Source organism: Manacus vitellinus, unplaced genomic scaffold (assembly GCF_001715985.3).
Source record: "Manacus vitellinus isolate BGI_N305 unplaced genomic scaffold, ASM171598v3 scaffold_27_pilon, whole genome shotgun sequence".
Classification (NCBI taxonomy): Eukaryota; Metazoa; Chordata; class Aves; order Passeriformes; family Pipridae; genus Manacus; species Manacus vitellinus.
The window spans coordinates 4,832,183-4,846,627 of NW_021940039.1; the positions used below are offsets into that span (position 1 = coordinate 4,832,183).

At 43.9% G+C, this 14,445-nt stretch overlaps 1 protein-coding gene across 2 annotated transcripts in view; it reads right to left on the reverse strand.

Annotated features, from left to right (window-relative positions):
• Positions 1-14,445, reverse strand: part of NUP214 (nucleoporin 214) — a 41,292-nt gene that overhangs the window by 10,403 nt on the left and 16,444 nt on the right. For both annotated transcript variants that reach the window (XM_018074191.3, XM_018074190.3), the window contains exons 19-29: positions 14,106-14,285; positions 13,548-13,633; positions 13,360-13,443; positions 12,807-13,043; positions 11,940-12,104; positions 10,886-10,994; positions 7,644-7,719; positions 6,851-6,959; positions 5,765-5,867; positions 4,115-4,188; positions 565-2,319 (exon numbers count right to left, since the gene is read on the reverse strand). In XM_018074191.3, the coding sequence (XP_017929680.1) occupies positions 565-2,319; positions 4,115-4,188; positions 5,765-5,867; positions 6,851-6,959; positions 7,644-7,719; positions 10,886-10,994; positions 11,940-12,104; positions 12,807-13,043; positions 13,360-13,443; positions 13,548-13,633; positions 14,106-14,285 (2,978 nt within the window). The remainder of the gene's footprint in view (positions 1-564; positions 2,320-4,114; positions 4,189-5,764; positions 5,868-6,850; positions 6,960-7,643; positions 7,720-10,885; positions 10,995-11,939; positions 12,105-12,806; positions 13,044-13,359; positions 13,444-13,547; positions 13,634-14,105; positions 14,286-14,445) is intronic.

Here is a 14,445-nt window from a genome sequence, read left to right on the forward strand (position 1 = left end):
AATTTTGAGATGTTTCCAAATGCAAAAGCAGATTTAGCGGATTATTCCTCACTAACTCATCACTTTGAGGGTTTAAAATTTTTTTGCCACCCCAGAAGACAACATGGTATTATACCTGTTTGTACATCCACTGTTGCATGTCCTCAGCAGCCCACTGAAGGAAGGGCTGCATCTGTATTCATTGCCTTGGTTATGGTCTCAGAGCTGCCTTTGCCTCTTCCACGTAACAATTTACAACACTTATATTTATTGTGCAAGAGGCAGGACAAGACGTCGTTCCAAATTAAATCAAGGTAAACTTGTAAGTATAAAATGAAGGCAGGATTGGATTGACAAGGCTGCACTCAAGAGAGGCCTGCTGATGAACAGTGAAGCAGAGCAAAAGCTTCTTTGGTCTCCAACATTAGTCTCCCCCTCACACACACATTGAAGCTTCTGTTCTTACTAACTGAAAAAAAACCAAACCAAAACAGAACAAAGAAGGAGAAAACCCACCAAAAAAATGAAAACCATCAGGTGCCACAGGGGAAAAAACCCACGTCACATCTCCCAGTTTGCTCTTACCTGAAGCCTGGCAGAAGCTGAATGCAGCAGACGACGTGGTGGTGGTGACAGCAGCGGTGCTCCCGAAGACAGATCCCCCCTGCCCAAAGCCAGTGCTCTGCCCAAACACAGGGGGGGTGCTTTGCCCAAAGAGCCCCCCTCCAGTGCTGGCAGATGGCTGTCCAAAGAAGGAGCTGGAGCTGTTGGTGCTAACCGGTACTCCAAAAACATTCACGGTGCTCGAGGCTGCCGTGGAAGCCGCCGGCTGGCCAAAGGCTGGCATTGTCCCAAACCCAGACTGGCTAAAGGTAAAGACACTTGCAGAACTGCTTGCAGGCTGCCCAAAGATGGGTGCTTGCCCAAAGGCTGGCTGACCAAAGCCCCCTGTCGTGGTGGTGCCAAAAGCAGAAGTACCAAAGCCCGAGCTGGCAGCCGGTGTGGTGGCGGTGGCAGTGGACAGGGTGCTGGTGGTGAGCTGCCCAAACGGAGAGGATGCTGTGGTACCTGCTGGGAGCTGTCCAAAAACCGGTGGTGTGGAAGGGGTGGCAGCTGTATCACCAGCAGCAGGCTGGCTAAATGCTGAGCCAGAAGAGCTGGAACTTGGAGGCTGAGAGAACACCGAGGAGCCTGCAGAAGTGGGGGCAAACACAGGGGCACCGACAGCCGGACTCTGCACAGCTGTAGTGACGTCAGAGGGAGCAGCCAGCACAGCCGTGGCTTCTGCAGGAGAGGCAACGTTTGCTGCAGAGGTGGGTGCTGAGACACTCTGATCTGGTGGGGCGGCTGCAGAGATGGCAGGAGGCACCGGTGCCTTCAAATCACTGGTGGAGGCAGGAGCAGCCACGGCTTCGGGGGGAGGCGGTGCCGCCGCGGTGCCGGAGCCCTCCAGGATGGTGTCCCCAGCTGTGGCCTGGGGTAAGGTGGGTTCTTTCACCGGCTCTGAGAGCTGTGCCTGTGGGGACTGTGCCACTGGAGGTGAAGACACAGCTGCTACAGCTTCGTTTTCAGATGTTTTTTCTGACACAGGTGGTAGTTTGGCATCCCCTGCAGACTTACTAGAAGCTGCAGCAGGGACGGCAGTTTGTGATGAACTGGAGAAACTTCCAAACGAGAGGGACGTTGAAGCAGAGAGAGTAGAAGGGGTAGAGGTGGATGTGGTCACACTGTTTGTTTGCTGAATACCAAATGAAAAGGTGGGTTTGTTGCCACTAGAGCCTCCAAGATTAAACACCCCAGAAGCCCCTGTGTGGGTTAACTGGACATTGCCAAAGAGATTGCCTGTGGCACTCGTGCTGATGGACACGGATGCCGTGCCAGCTGACGTGACTGACGTTGAAGCAGCTTCTCCAGCTTTTCCTAATGTCAGGGGAGCAGCAAAATTAAACCCAGAAGGTATTGTAGATACTTTAGTTGACTGAGTTCCTGCAACACTGGTAGATGGTGCTTTAGTGGTAGTCTTGGCATTATCATCTACTTGACCAACCCGTAGTCCTGAGAAGCTCCCCAGAGTTTCCCCAGCCAGATTACTCTGAAACAAGTGATCTCCTGGTTTAGATGGAGCAACATCCAACTTGCCAGAGGCTGTGGGGGGAGCAGAAGATGTTGTTGCAGCAGGTTTGTTTGACTGGGTGCCATCTGCTGAGGAGCTACTTCCCACTACGCCTCCAGGAGTACTTGCTGACTTGTGAGACCCAAAAGCAAAGGAGCCCTCGGGAACTGGGGCGAGTTTGGAACTCCCAGCAAACAAAAATGGCTGGGTAGAATCTTTAGCAGGGGCTGTTGGAGAGAGAGAAGAGGTTACAAATAGAGTTAGGGTATGCAAAGCTCATTTATCAGTCTTACAATACTAGTCCTCTTCAGCACTTCACAGATTGACAGTGCTCTTGCCTCAAAACTATAAAGCCTCTGACCATCAGGTAGCTGCCACTTTCATATGCAATCAGGAGACAACAGTAACATCTGAAGACTTTATAGCCAGGGTGGCAGTGAAAAACACTTTTACTGTCATGTCATAGCCTCCACTTAACCATCCCTGTCTTTGAGTACAGACAACTCCAGCCTTTGGCTCCTATTTGTTTTTCTACTGTTTGATAAAAATATAGAAGACCTGATTACTACAAACCATTTGCTATTGACATCACTTTCACCCTTTCTTACTTGGTTCAGCTAAACAATTCTTGACATTCAATACAGAACTGTTTAAACAGAGTTTAGGTCATAAAAATACTTTCTGAACACTTAAAGAGTCTTCTACAAATTCAGTTCTTTACAAATTCAGCTATTTAGAGACCACCAACCAGTTTCTACACAGTCTGTTTTCAGTTTTGAAAAACTAGAGAAAAGCTCTCAAATATAATTACCAAAGCAGCTCCACTTGTAACATACCCTGCTGTCCAACAGTGTGAAACTGCTGAAGTTTTAAGGGAGACTGGGTTAGTTTTATTTAATGTACTGTCATTTCATTTCTGAGCACCAAACACACAATTTCTGACTTGAAAACATTGCATTGGTACTTAGACCTTGGGCCAATTTGGACAAAGTATAGGAAATCTGCATGGAGATCAAATAACAAAGAGCAAAAGCTTCTTAGCTGAGCTGTTATTATCCTTCTGCTTTCCCCTATAAGTATATTAAGTATATTTAAGTAACTGACGCTCAATAACATCTCCTTTTTTCCTCCTGAGGCACTGAAATTCCTTCTGTTGTTGTTCCATCACCAGCTAATAGAGACAAAGGTGCTCCTACCATTTCACAGAGCAGTGTGAAGCATCTGCCCTCACACAACACTGTGGTTTGCAAGTCTGTCTCCTGCACCTCCCTCTCCTCCTTTATCTGTGTTATTTACCTAAGGTTTTATGTTAACTAAACCTTCACATTTTAAGCCCAGTTCGTTCTCTCTGCTTAACATCAACAGAGTATCAGTAGCACTACTGTGACTGTGATAGTCTGAGGACAGAAACAAGCCAAGATTTGTAAGAAAAGGTGATATCTCTTATCAGAGCAACCAGTAACATTGGGAGCAAGTTTTTGACCATATGACCTCTTTTGCAAGACCAGAATTAAGAGGCAGAAAACTTCAAGAATATTATAAAGCAGATATATTGGTCCCCTTTGTCTAGGTTGGGCAAATATGATCTACCTATGAAGTGGAAAGGCAGCCTATGTATTGTCACTTCAATTTTAGAAGCAACACAAAGCCATTCCAAGCATTTCCCTCTGATTACTAAGTGCTCATTTCACTGGATGACAGTTTTCTCTGTCAGTCCACCTCAGCAACTTTAAACCTACAGATTAGAGACAGCAGAGGAAATGACTACAGATGTCACCCTTTTTATAAACTAGTACCTCCTAAAAGTTCTTGGCAACAAATATTTTGCTTACTCTTAACTGAAAGGCAGGTGGCCCAGATCCCTGTGTCACGGGACAGAGCCCTGTATGTAGCCTGTGCATGTACTGTTACTGCAATTTTAGTACTACAACTGCAATGTAGAACAAGAACCACATGAATTAAGGAGAGTAAATATTCTCTTAGTAAGGAAGAGATGCTGTTGGCACACTCTCCCAAACTAACCTTGCGAGGAAGCGAGGCTGAGCGGCGTCGGTGAGGAAGCAGCTGATGTGACACCACTAAAATTAAACACAGGCCTAGGAGGAAAGAGGAGGAAGGCAAAGAATGACACTTAGCTCAAAGTGTTGAAACTCCCAACCATATGATTAAGACAACTCTGAGACTCAGATTTCCAGTACACACTTGCACGAGGCACACAGCAACAGTTTCTCCAACAACTCAACTGGAAGAGAGAAGCATGCACACAGACTGTGCTCCATTTGTTTCCTCTCTGACAAGCCTTCTAGAGGGTTAAAGCAAGTCAGAATTCAAAGTTCTTTTGACCACCCCTCACCCTCCCACGTTCCTTCCTCTCTGCTGTATATTTTTCCCCATGCAGCTTGGCCACTGAACACCATGCCCCAAAACTTATAGCTTTGGGGAGACTGGCAAGAGAGGAAACCACAGTGGCAACTAGAGTTTGAAACAGCTAAAAAGGGAAGAGTCAGTGCATGTACAAAAGGGAATAACACCCATCAAAAAGGAGATCACTCATAGCGAGACAGAAATGAAAAGTTACTGTTAACTATTTCACATTAAAAACATTCTGTCTTGCAAAAATACTGTGATCTTTCATAATGAGCACTGGGGTCTTACAGAGATCTTCATTCCCTGAGGCTTTTAAAGCTTTCTCTGATTCTCAAAGACCAGCTGCTGATATAGAAGTAAGGCTGTGGAACTAAGACATCACTGACAACAGCACTGTACTTAGCATATGGTTTACACACTGAGGCACTGCACATGGGACAAAGGCAGGGTTGTTTGCTTTTTGAATCTGAATTTCCATCACTCAAAAGGACTCTTTTAGCCCTCTGAAGAGCACAGCAAGGCACTTGGGTAACATCCTCTTGACAAACGTGCAGAGAAATGGGTAAGACTGCAAGAAACCAGCCATTTGAAAGTACGTGTGTTCTGAAATACTTAACGTTGCCCACTTCATAAAGAGAAATTCCCTTGAGTGTTAGACTGGTAAACATGCAGAATTTCAAACAATCATGTCTAAGGAGTTGTCCCTCTCCCCTAAACACAGATTATGTTTAGATGTGATCAAAGAAGTATTTCTGCCATCCCTGAAAAAACACTCCCTAAGAGAGATTTCAGAGTAACTGTATGTTCATAACATGTGCCTTGCTTTGTGCTATTGTTATGTAACAGCCATCACCAGATGGCAGGGGGCCTCTCTAGTCACCTTCAGGAACTGACTTTTTTTCCAAGCCAAAACATGAAATTTGCTCTGCTGTACTAGAATAAATAACTCATTCAGCAAGCCTGACCATCAGGACAGATGTCAAGCCCTAACTGGGAACTTGTTCAATACTCCACTGTAGATAAACCCCCAAAGCAAGCCAGTCATCCTTTACTCTTGATTAGTTACACACTGAAAAATCTCAAAGCAACACGATACTGCACCCAAGTCTCAGAGACCTTCAGACCTCGCTCAGGCTTCCACAAACAAAGTCTTCCAAGAACTCTGGTACAAAACTCCTGCCCTCCCAGTCTAACACCTGCAGGTGCCATTTTATAGCATTACACATCTTGCAGGCAACACCTGCTGTAACAGCCCATACTCATATTTAAAGTCAACCACAAAGAACTCTTAAGGTTCATACAGACCCCGCAGAAGAGAAAGAGAACGCTTTGTTAAGCTGTGAAGTTGTTGCTTGTACTGATGTCACAGTAGAAGAAACAGCTGTAACTGTTTTTACTGTCCCTTGTCCTGTAAGTTACAAGAAAAACAAATAAATATAAGGATAAAACATCTTTACAAACAAAAAACCAAAAGCACGTTGTCGTCCAACTATCAGAAAAGGAATGAATAGCTTGCACATGCAGTCTGCAATTTAATAAACTTCAAATAAAAAGGAAATACTACCAAATTCAGGGGCTGACATTTTCAATAAACCAAAATTTAAGAAGCATTTGCCAAGTCAAATATGATTCCTAGCTATTTTTACTGCTTTTTACCCCTGGCTAAGACGCAACCTACATCCACGGATTAAAGGCAAAAGACCAACAGAGATGGATTTCAGACATTTATGCAAGAGGCTTATAAAACCATGTCCAATGCAAGCATTATTATCTAATACACATTAAAAATCAATTCCTTCCTTCCCTGTCTCCTCTTCCACCATTTGCATGAGTGATTTTAACTGAGCATTCCTTTCCTAAGAAACTTCCAAACTGTGTGAGACTGATCACAGTATCTGAACTGGCTCTGAAGCTGGTCTTAGAGCTCAGTGCTCAACACACCCAGCACCAAATTAGTTCACTTCAAGCTTGTTCAGGTACTCCTATAATGCTGTGTGTTTAAAAATCAAACCAGCATGTTTAAAATGTTTAAAACCAGCATGATTTTCATGTTTTGAAAACAAAACAGCTGCTTTTGATTTGCTGTCAAACCGCAGCAGCCTTTGGAAGACGTGCTTTTGTGTCTACTGATAAGAATTACATGTCCCGAGTCCACTCTGAACAAGGAATTCTATCACTGAATTCTAGATGCAGGAACAGAGACAAAACACAGGGCAAGACAGAAAACCACCCTCCTGTGCTTCTGTAACTTGGTTTCTCAAATTCTCTCCCTCAAGACTGGCACAGCAACCTCTCAGGGGAGGCAAGTCTTTTCTCCTCTGTCTTCATTCACCCTGAGAGGTGGCAAGAGACATCCAGGCCTTATTTCCACCCCCACTCACGACAACTTACCTGAGATCTTGTTGACAGATGATGTTGGACCAGCTGTGGATGCCACAGTACAGGGTGCACACACAGAGGAAGGTGGAGTCTGTCCCTTAATGGAGCTTGTTAGAGGTGTCTAAAAACACAACACCAGGTCAGTGCAGTCCATCCATTGACAAAGGTCCTTGGACATTGGTTTGGTATTGTTAGTCAAGCAATGACTTAAGAATAAAATAGAGGAAGGTGGTTGAAGCTCTCAGAATTGCCCTTCAATCTTGGGCCCATTATGTCCTGACACTTAAATACAGAGTCAATACTGAACTTTTTCAACAGGTCAGTAAGCCTCCATGGGCAGCAGCTCAATGATTCCAGGGGACAAAAACTGCTGTGTTGGGTTTTTTTTGGATGTGTAGATATAAAACCCCCTAGCCTGACAACCAGTAAGAATTGTTTTCAGTAGGATAACAGGATAAGTAAACTACTCTGTCCCTTGATTGCCTATCACTTTTTTTTTTTTGGTGTATCTACCTAACACAGTTTCCTTTGCTGTTTTTTTGCTGCAACCCCTCCTGCAGAAAGGTTGTGGCCATTAGAAAGCTGCAAGTCTTCAAAAGTGAGAAAAGGCAAGACATAACAAAGATATGTCTCTGGCATCACACTGTTGAGGTCACAGATAGATAAATGGTTTGTCAAGAACGCAGGGCGAGCTGTGAAAAGTGATTTTTAGATGATTTGTTCATCAACAACAACTAAACCCCCAAACTGGGCTGAGCATGCCCAGGTACAGCATTCCCTAGGGAAAGGGTTCTGTATCAGGTACCTGTTTAGCTTGATTTGTAGCAACAGTAGCCAAAACTTGATGAACTGCCTGGGCTGCAGAGTGAGGCACGGATGATCTTAAAAAGAAAAATTAAATAATTATATGAATAACTAGTCTGAAAGAGGATTTCCTCTCCTCTCAGAAAGCACAGCTTCCAGAAGCCTCGAACGACCACCGCCATTAAAGATTCCACACACAACTCCAAACGAACAAATCTGATTAGAGAATAAACCTCTTAAGTGAATCAGCCACATTTAACAAAGGAAGTCTGCAAGTGTGTTTAAACCTCTAGACTTAAATGATCAAGTCTTCTTCACATACTGAAGGGAGTCAGGGCTTTCTATTTTACAGGGAGTTGATGAAATATCAGCAGGTAAGGAGATTACAATTTTATGCTTCGTGGATAACAAATCTAAGCAGCTTCCTTTATAGTGTGGAGCCCAGACAAATAAATGCAATGCTCAGAAATGCTGAGCAAGGAGACAGAGTTGGGAGGGGGTGGAGAGAGCATTTCCTGTCTTTGAAGTGTTGCACAAACATTAACGAGGTCATGGCAAGAACTGTGATAAAATTAACCTGCATTCTACACTACAGGTTTGGGAATTCGACCATGAAATAAATTATACATGAGAACCCACAGAAAATTGCTGCAGAAAGGCAGTTTCTTATGGGGTGCAGCATCCAACCTCTGCACTGTGGGCTATTAATACACCAAATCACCATAACTTGGGAACAGCCATCCAGTTTTAACACCTCCTCAAGGTATGTGGCCCACCAGGTTCACAAGTTTCAATGGCCAATACCAGAAGATTCCAGAAGCTTAAATTCAACACTGTTTGCATTTTTTTTTGTGGCAAAGGCCAGCTTTCTTACCCTAGCAGGCTCTCTCCATTTCGACTCAGGCCAGATGTTTCCTAAGGCAATAACCAATCTCTGTACTATAAAAAGGGCTGAGGCTGAAGTGAATCTGGGCATCTTAAGTTGTCTATCTTGTAAAGCATGTAACTTCCCAAACTGCAGTTACTGTCTGGTCAGCTACAGGCCAACTGACAGGAATTTTCTACCATATTCCAAAGGAAGTGGACACATGCATGAAACATTCTGCATGGCCATTTGGTCTTGGATATGGTTTTGTGCCTTAAACAGCTTTGCATTACTAGTAAGTCCTTTCTCCCCTCCAGCAATGCATGCTGTCTCTCCACACTGCATGGTCTGGATTTGCCCTCTGCCCAAAGCAAAACTAAAGCAAACAAGGAAAACTTCAAGATTAACACTGGAAGGAGTCGGTGTTGGGATGGTGCAGCTGTAAACTCAAGTTTGAAGTGAACAAAGAAGAAAACAACAGGAGGTCTGTGAAATTCATGACAGGGTGGGACCTTTCCCCCAGAAGAGTCTCAAGACCATTTGACCCACAGGTTCTCTGACAAGGCTGTGGAAGTGCTGGGTTCCACTTCAGTTGTGGAAACTGGATTTTTTTTTTTTCCCCACTGGAAACTATGTATCTGTAACTGGACTGGGACCACCAACAAACCCAGTCACAGGCCACTGAACAACTGATAACAACTGAAAAATCGTTCCTGCTTAACAACCCGAAGAGTGTGCTGTGGCAGCAAAAGGGAGCCAGGATGTCTGAAGTAGCAAAAACTGATGAATTAACTTTGCTGGGTGAATGCTCTTCATTTTAGTGCTGAATCTGACTGGCAAGCACGGTTCATTTGGGTAGAATTTTTAGAAAGTACATTTTTATGAGGTCAGTTATAAAATAAGACTATAGAGAAAGCCTTCAAGATATCAAGCTAGCTGGAGATCTATAAATTAGAGAGATCAATCAATACTGCCAGTCTAAAACTACTTGAAAGTAAGACAGGTCTTTAACTACAGCTCAAGTGAAAACCAATCTCATTTATGTATTGCTTGCTCACGTCCTTCTCTATGCACAGCCAGTACTTTCTACTTTTTTCATCACAGTTCTGATGAAAAAGAGAGTGGAAAAGTCTTCCTGGTCACAATACTGCTAAAATGCTCCCAGACTGTTTCACAATTAAAATGCAGAAGAAACCATGAAGTCAATGTCAAGGTCAGCACCTGAGCACCACCACTGTAAGACTGTTCTCTGTCTGAAAAGCTGCATCAAAGGAACTTCACCTTTTTTCTTTGACAGTGAAGAGTATAAAAAAATGTATGAAAACCAGAAGTGATGCAACAACAGCACTTGTTCCAGGAGCTGCATGTACAGCTCACAGTTATATGGATAAAGGATCTGCAACTCTGAGATATGTGGTGAGTTTATCCCACTTTATGCAGTAAGCCCAACTTTGCTCTTACTTCTCAGCAGCACCCTTGCCTTCCCAGCCCAGAATATGGTGGCCATGCACTATCCTGGTCTTAAGCAGCAGTAGCAACTTCAAACAAAGACAGTTTCAAGGTCATTACAATGACAGGGAAAAGGACTAGTTCTGTGGCTGGTGACAGAGCCTGGTGATAAGACAGAAATCTTTGGAATGAGCTGAGCTGGCTGTTGTCTGTACGAGGCAGAGCAGGGAGGCCAAGTGTTACAGCTAACTCACAAGAAATCATAACAACTTCAAGGTTAAATAACAGAAGTCAACACTCATAATTTACTCAGGAGGACAACCTGGCAGCTCTGTACTTCCCTAAAGTGATCAGCCCCCAGTGACACACAACCCTTCAGTCAAAATTCTGATTTCAAAAAATTTGAGACAAGTTTCCAGAAAAGCCAGAGCACAGTTCTGCCTCCCTCAGGGGGTGAATCTGGGAACAGACAGAAGAGGCATAACTCCAGAGGTTTTCTCTGTAATGGATGACAAAGTAGAAGGAAAACATCTGGACAGCCTAAAGTCAGACCACACTCAGCAACAGAGGGTTGCACGTCCCTCACTGAAAGAGGCAGAACAGAGGTAGTGACTGGAGAGATACCAGGTCCAAAGTACATATTAACAGTAAAACCATTGGATCCCAAAAGGAGAGGATGCCCTAAAATGCATTTCACAGAGTAATGGAGAAGGAGGTTAATACTGGTCTCATCATTTGTTCAGGACAAACCATGAGCAAATCCTTGAATGACCCGGAAAGAAGATCTATCTTTCTTTCTTTCATTCCACAAACCTAACACTCTTCTCTAAAACCCCTTTAGGCTTTCCACAGCCAGGCTATGTAAAACACTGCTACTGCTCCCCACTGGCAGATGTGCTCTACTGCAAGTGTTACTGAAGGCCACTCACCCTATTACTGCAGAGACAGCTGGAGTCAATGCACCAGGCTTGAGTTCTCGCACATTCACCACCTGAGGAACGTTTTTCAGAGTTGATTCAGTCAAGGAGGTGCTTACAGCTTTAAGGAACAAAAAAAGAGAGGAGGAAAAAAAAAAAGATGTAAAGATGATCTCCATATTAAGCATTTCATTCAAGATGGTGCCTGAGTAACTCCAAAAAAATCCATCTCAGTTTCTACAACATATGTAGCATATCTGGCCAAAAACATTTGGTATCTCAGCCCTCAATAAAGACACCAGAGAAGTGGACAATGATCTATATAGTTGGTACAATTTTTGTGGCTTGTTGACCAATTATTCTTATGAATTTTCCCTTACACACACTGTAACATCTTCAGTTAACAGTGTAGTTACTCCCCAGCCTCTGCCAGAATTCATGTCACTAGTTAACCTTCTGCACTTAGGCACTCCTCAGGCAAGGAGAATAAACTAATCCAATTCCTCTACCAGTAACTGAGTTGTGTGTCTTTTCTGCACTGGCACTGCAGTGCTGGAGAAGCACCAAGAAATGTCTAAAGCTAAACAGGAAAAGCTTAGATTGGGGAACCCTTCTCCTGTCAACTCAAAACCTTACAAGCAAATCCAAGACCTAACAGTTCACCTTCAAATTTAAATTTCAATATTAATTTGTTTTTACAATTCAGATCTTTAATTGCATAGCTAATAATGAATAGTTATTACTACAGGCCAGTGACATCCTTTCTCTGCTCTCCAAGAGTTTCCTGCACACAGATCAATGGTTGTGCCAGGACCTCATCAACATTTCTGCCACTGCACAGATAAGAAAGGCAGAATAAGTTTGAGGTGGGAGTTCCTCAGGCATTTTGTACTAGTAGCTTCCAGGAAGAAGGAAGACAAAGATGCACTGGATAGCTCAGAGATGCAACAACTACAGATCTGTGTCACATTTTGTCTGATGATCTTCTCCTCTGAGAGAAATAAATTCCTGTGAAAGCCACATGCAGCTGCTCAGAGGTCACTTGGGCAATTAGCCATCCTTTTACCTGGGGACTGGTTAGCAGCCATCTGCCTCTGCAGAGCTGCAGCAGCTGCTGCTTGTGGTGCTGGAACAGTGACAGTGGGAGCAGGGGCCCCGTGTTTCACAGTCTTTGTTGCAAGCATTGTGCTGTCTGCCCCTTGTGGTATTATTCTGTTTGAAGACGTAGGCACTAAAAAACAAAATGCACAAAAACATTACAGTCCACTGTATCTCTACAAATCAGGCAAGTCTTTGAAAGCCTTTGCTGAACTGCAGTTCCTCTAAAGTGCACAGTTTCCTTCTGACAAGACTGATGTGCAGACCTTTCAAAACAATCAACACAATCTGTCCCTAGCAGTTTTGGTGTATCCCAAGGAATTCAGCAAGTAAGTCTCAATAGATGTCATTTCAGTGCATTAGAGGACTTTAAGTTTGCTGTTACAGACACTTCTGGTGACACTTTATTTTTCTCTCTGGTTTCAAAGATTAAAAAACCTCTCCCACACAAGGAAAACTGAGTGTATGCAAATACAGTTCTTAGTGAGACTTGCTGGGCTCAGAACTCCTAACCTTGGCCACATCAGTCAAATGCAGCAGTACTTCAGTTTCCTAGTCTTTAGGGCAGTATTTTAGGTCACTACAATCTGAAAGAACCAGGTTATCATGAAAACACAGTCAATGAGTCAAGGTCTTTTAGTACTTTTAGCTCAAGTTCATGAGTTAACAATGCCACTCTGCTATTGCTCCGGGGAACTTGGCAGCATAAATCTGCCTCCTGCAATCTCACTTCTCCAGGGCCTGAAGCACTGGCAATGGATACAGTGGTTAAAGATACCCACAAGAACATACACAGAATTGAAGAGGCACTGCAAACACAACTAATGCAAAGTACCCAGGGAGAGGTGCTGCTTCCCAAAGGACGGAGACTGAGCCATCAAACCAGGCTGGATAGAGGGAGTTCGGACCACAGGAGCATGACGAGGGATCTGGACTGGAGCAGCCTCTTCTTCCTGGTCCACTGCTTGGGAATCATCATTCTCCAGTGACTGGGAAACTGAGGATGTTGAGCTGACTTCATCCAAATCTTCATAATATCTTGTGGACAGGAAGGCAGATCGGGACAAACTTGCTGCAATATCAGAAACAAAATCATGTGTGTATTAAGTTGAGGGAACCATTCAGCCCAACAGCCACAACAGGTGCACCCTATTTTAGGATGCTCTTCTATTGGCTTGTTTTAATCCTGCATTGTTAGGATTTGACTTCTTAGCTGCCAGGAAAGGCAGCCTTCAACCAGACAGTAACTAGAGAAAATTCTTACTGATAGCAGATGGGGGAACAGGAAAGGGTTGAGAAGCCAAAAGCTAACTTCAGGACTGAGTCCTACAGCAAGTACTCACCCTCCTAGAAATTACTTCAGACTTCTACATTAACTAAAGGTTTACCTGGAGCTGTAGACCTAATTGGTGGAGTTTTCCTCTTGGCTAGGAAATTCCTCAACTGTGCCTGCTTCACTGGGGACAACTTAGCTGAAAAATGGAAGACAGTTATTAGTCTGTAATCGAACTGCAAGTCAAAAAAAAAAAGTAATTCACATTTATGGTCTGAATGCCAGGAAGAAAGAATAAATTACCAGGTGCTTTAGGCAGAGGTTTGGCTTGTGATTTCAAGGTAGTTTTCATCAAAGCATTGCGCAGGCTTTCAAGGTCGCTGTCAAAACTGGGACAAAACAGAGCAGTGAAAAAACATCAGCAGCAGAAAGCAGTCAAACAAATCAGGAACAGAAGTGGGCCAAAAGAGCCACTAGAACCACTGGAAGAACAATCCGCTCCTCTAGACACTGTGTGATTTAAACAACTATTTTGGAAACTTCAAGAGTCATTCGCTTCTTCCCCTGAACTCAGACAAACAACCAGCAGTATCTCAGCCTGGAGGCTCTATTATCCCATTTACTATAAAACCCCTTAACTTCTAGGGGAAATTTCTGACACAGCATCGAACAGTGTGTCACAGAATATAACCAATGAGCTTCTATATCACCCGGGCACAGTTCACTGTAATTTTTAGGGACATCCTGTCCTCCCATACCATGCCCACAAAACATCATTCTTTGGAGGATGCACCTTTGCACACTGCTAGGGGCAAGAGAGGAGGAGTGCCAGCACCACTCAGAAACTCATGTTAGACATACCTCTGAGCACTGCTGAGAGATGTATCGCTGGGAACACTCCACTGAGATGTCTGATTGTACAGGCGGAGCTGCTGCAGGCTGTTCACCAGGTGATTCAGCCTCTTCCTCTGCTGGTTGATTATTTCCCGGTTATTAGCCAGGGTGTTAAACAAAGTCTCTCGCTCAGGAACGATCAGACGCCTGAAGGGATCAGATCAAGAGATAAGGACCATTCTGTCTATCTGGCCACAGGCAGGCAAGCAAACACCAAGGGTTTAGGGGTTCTGGCTACTTAAAACTCAGTGAGGTTTGGTGGTTCTGGCGACTTAAACTCAATGAGGTCAAACATGGTTTGGTTTGA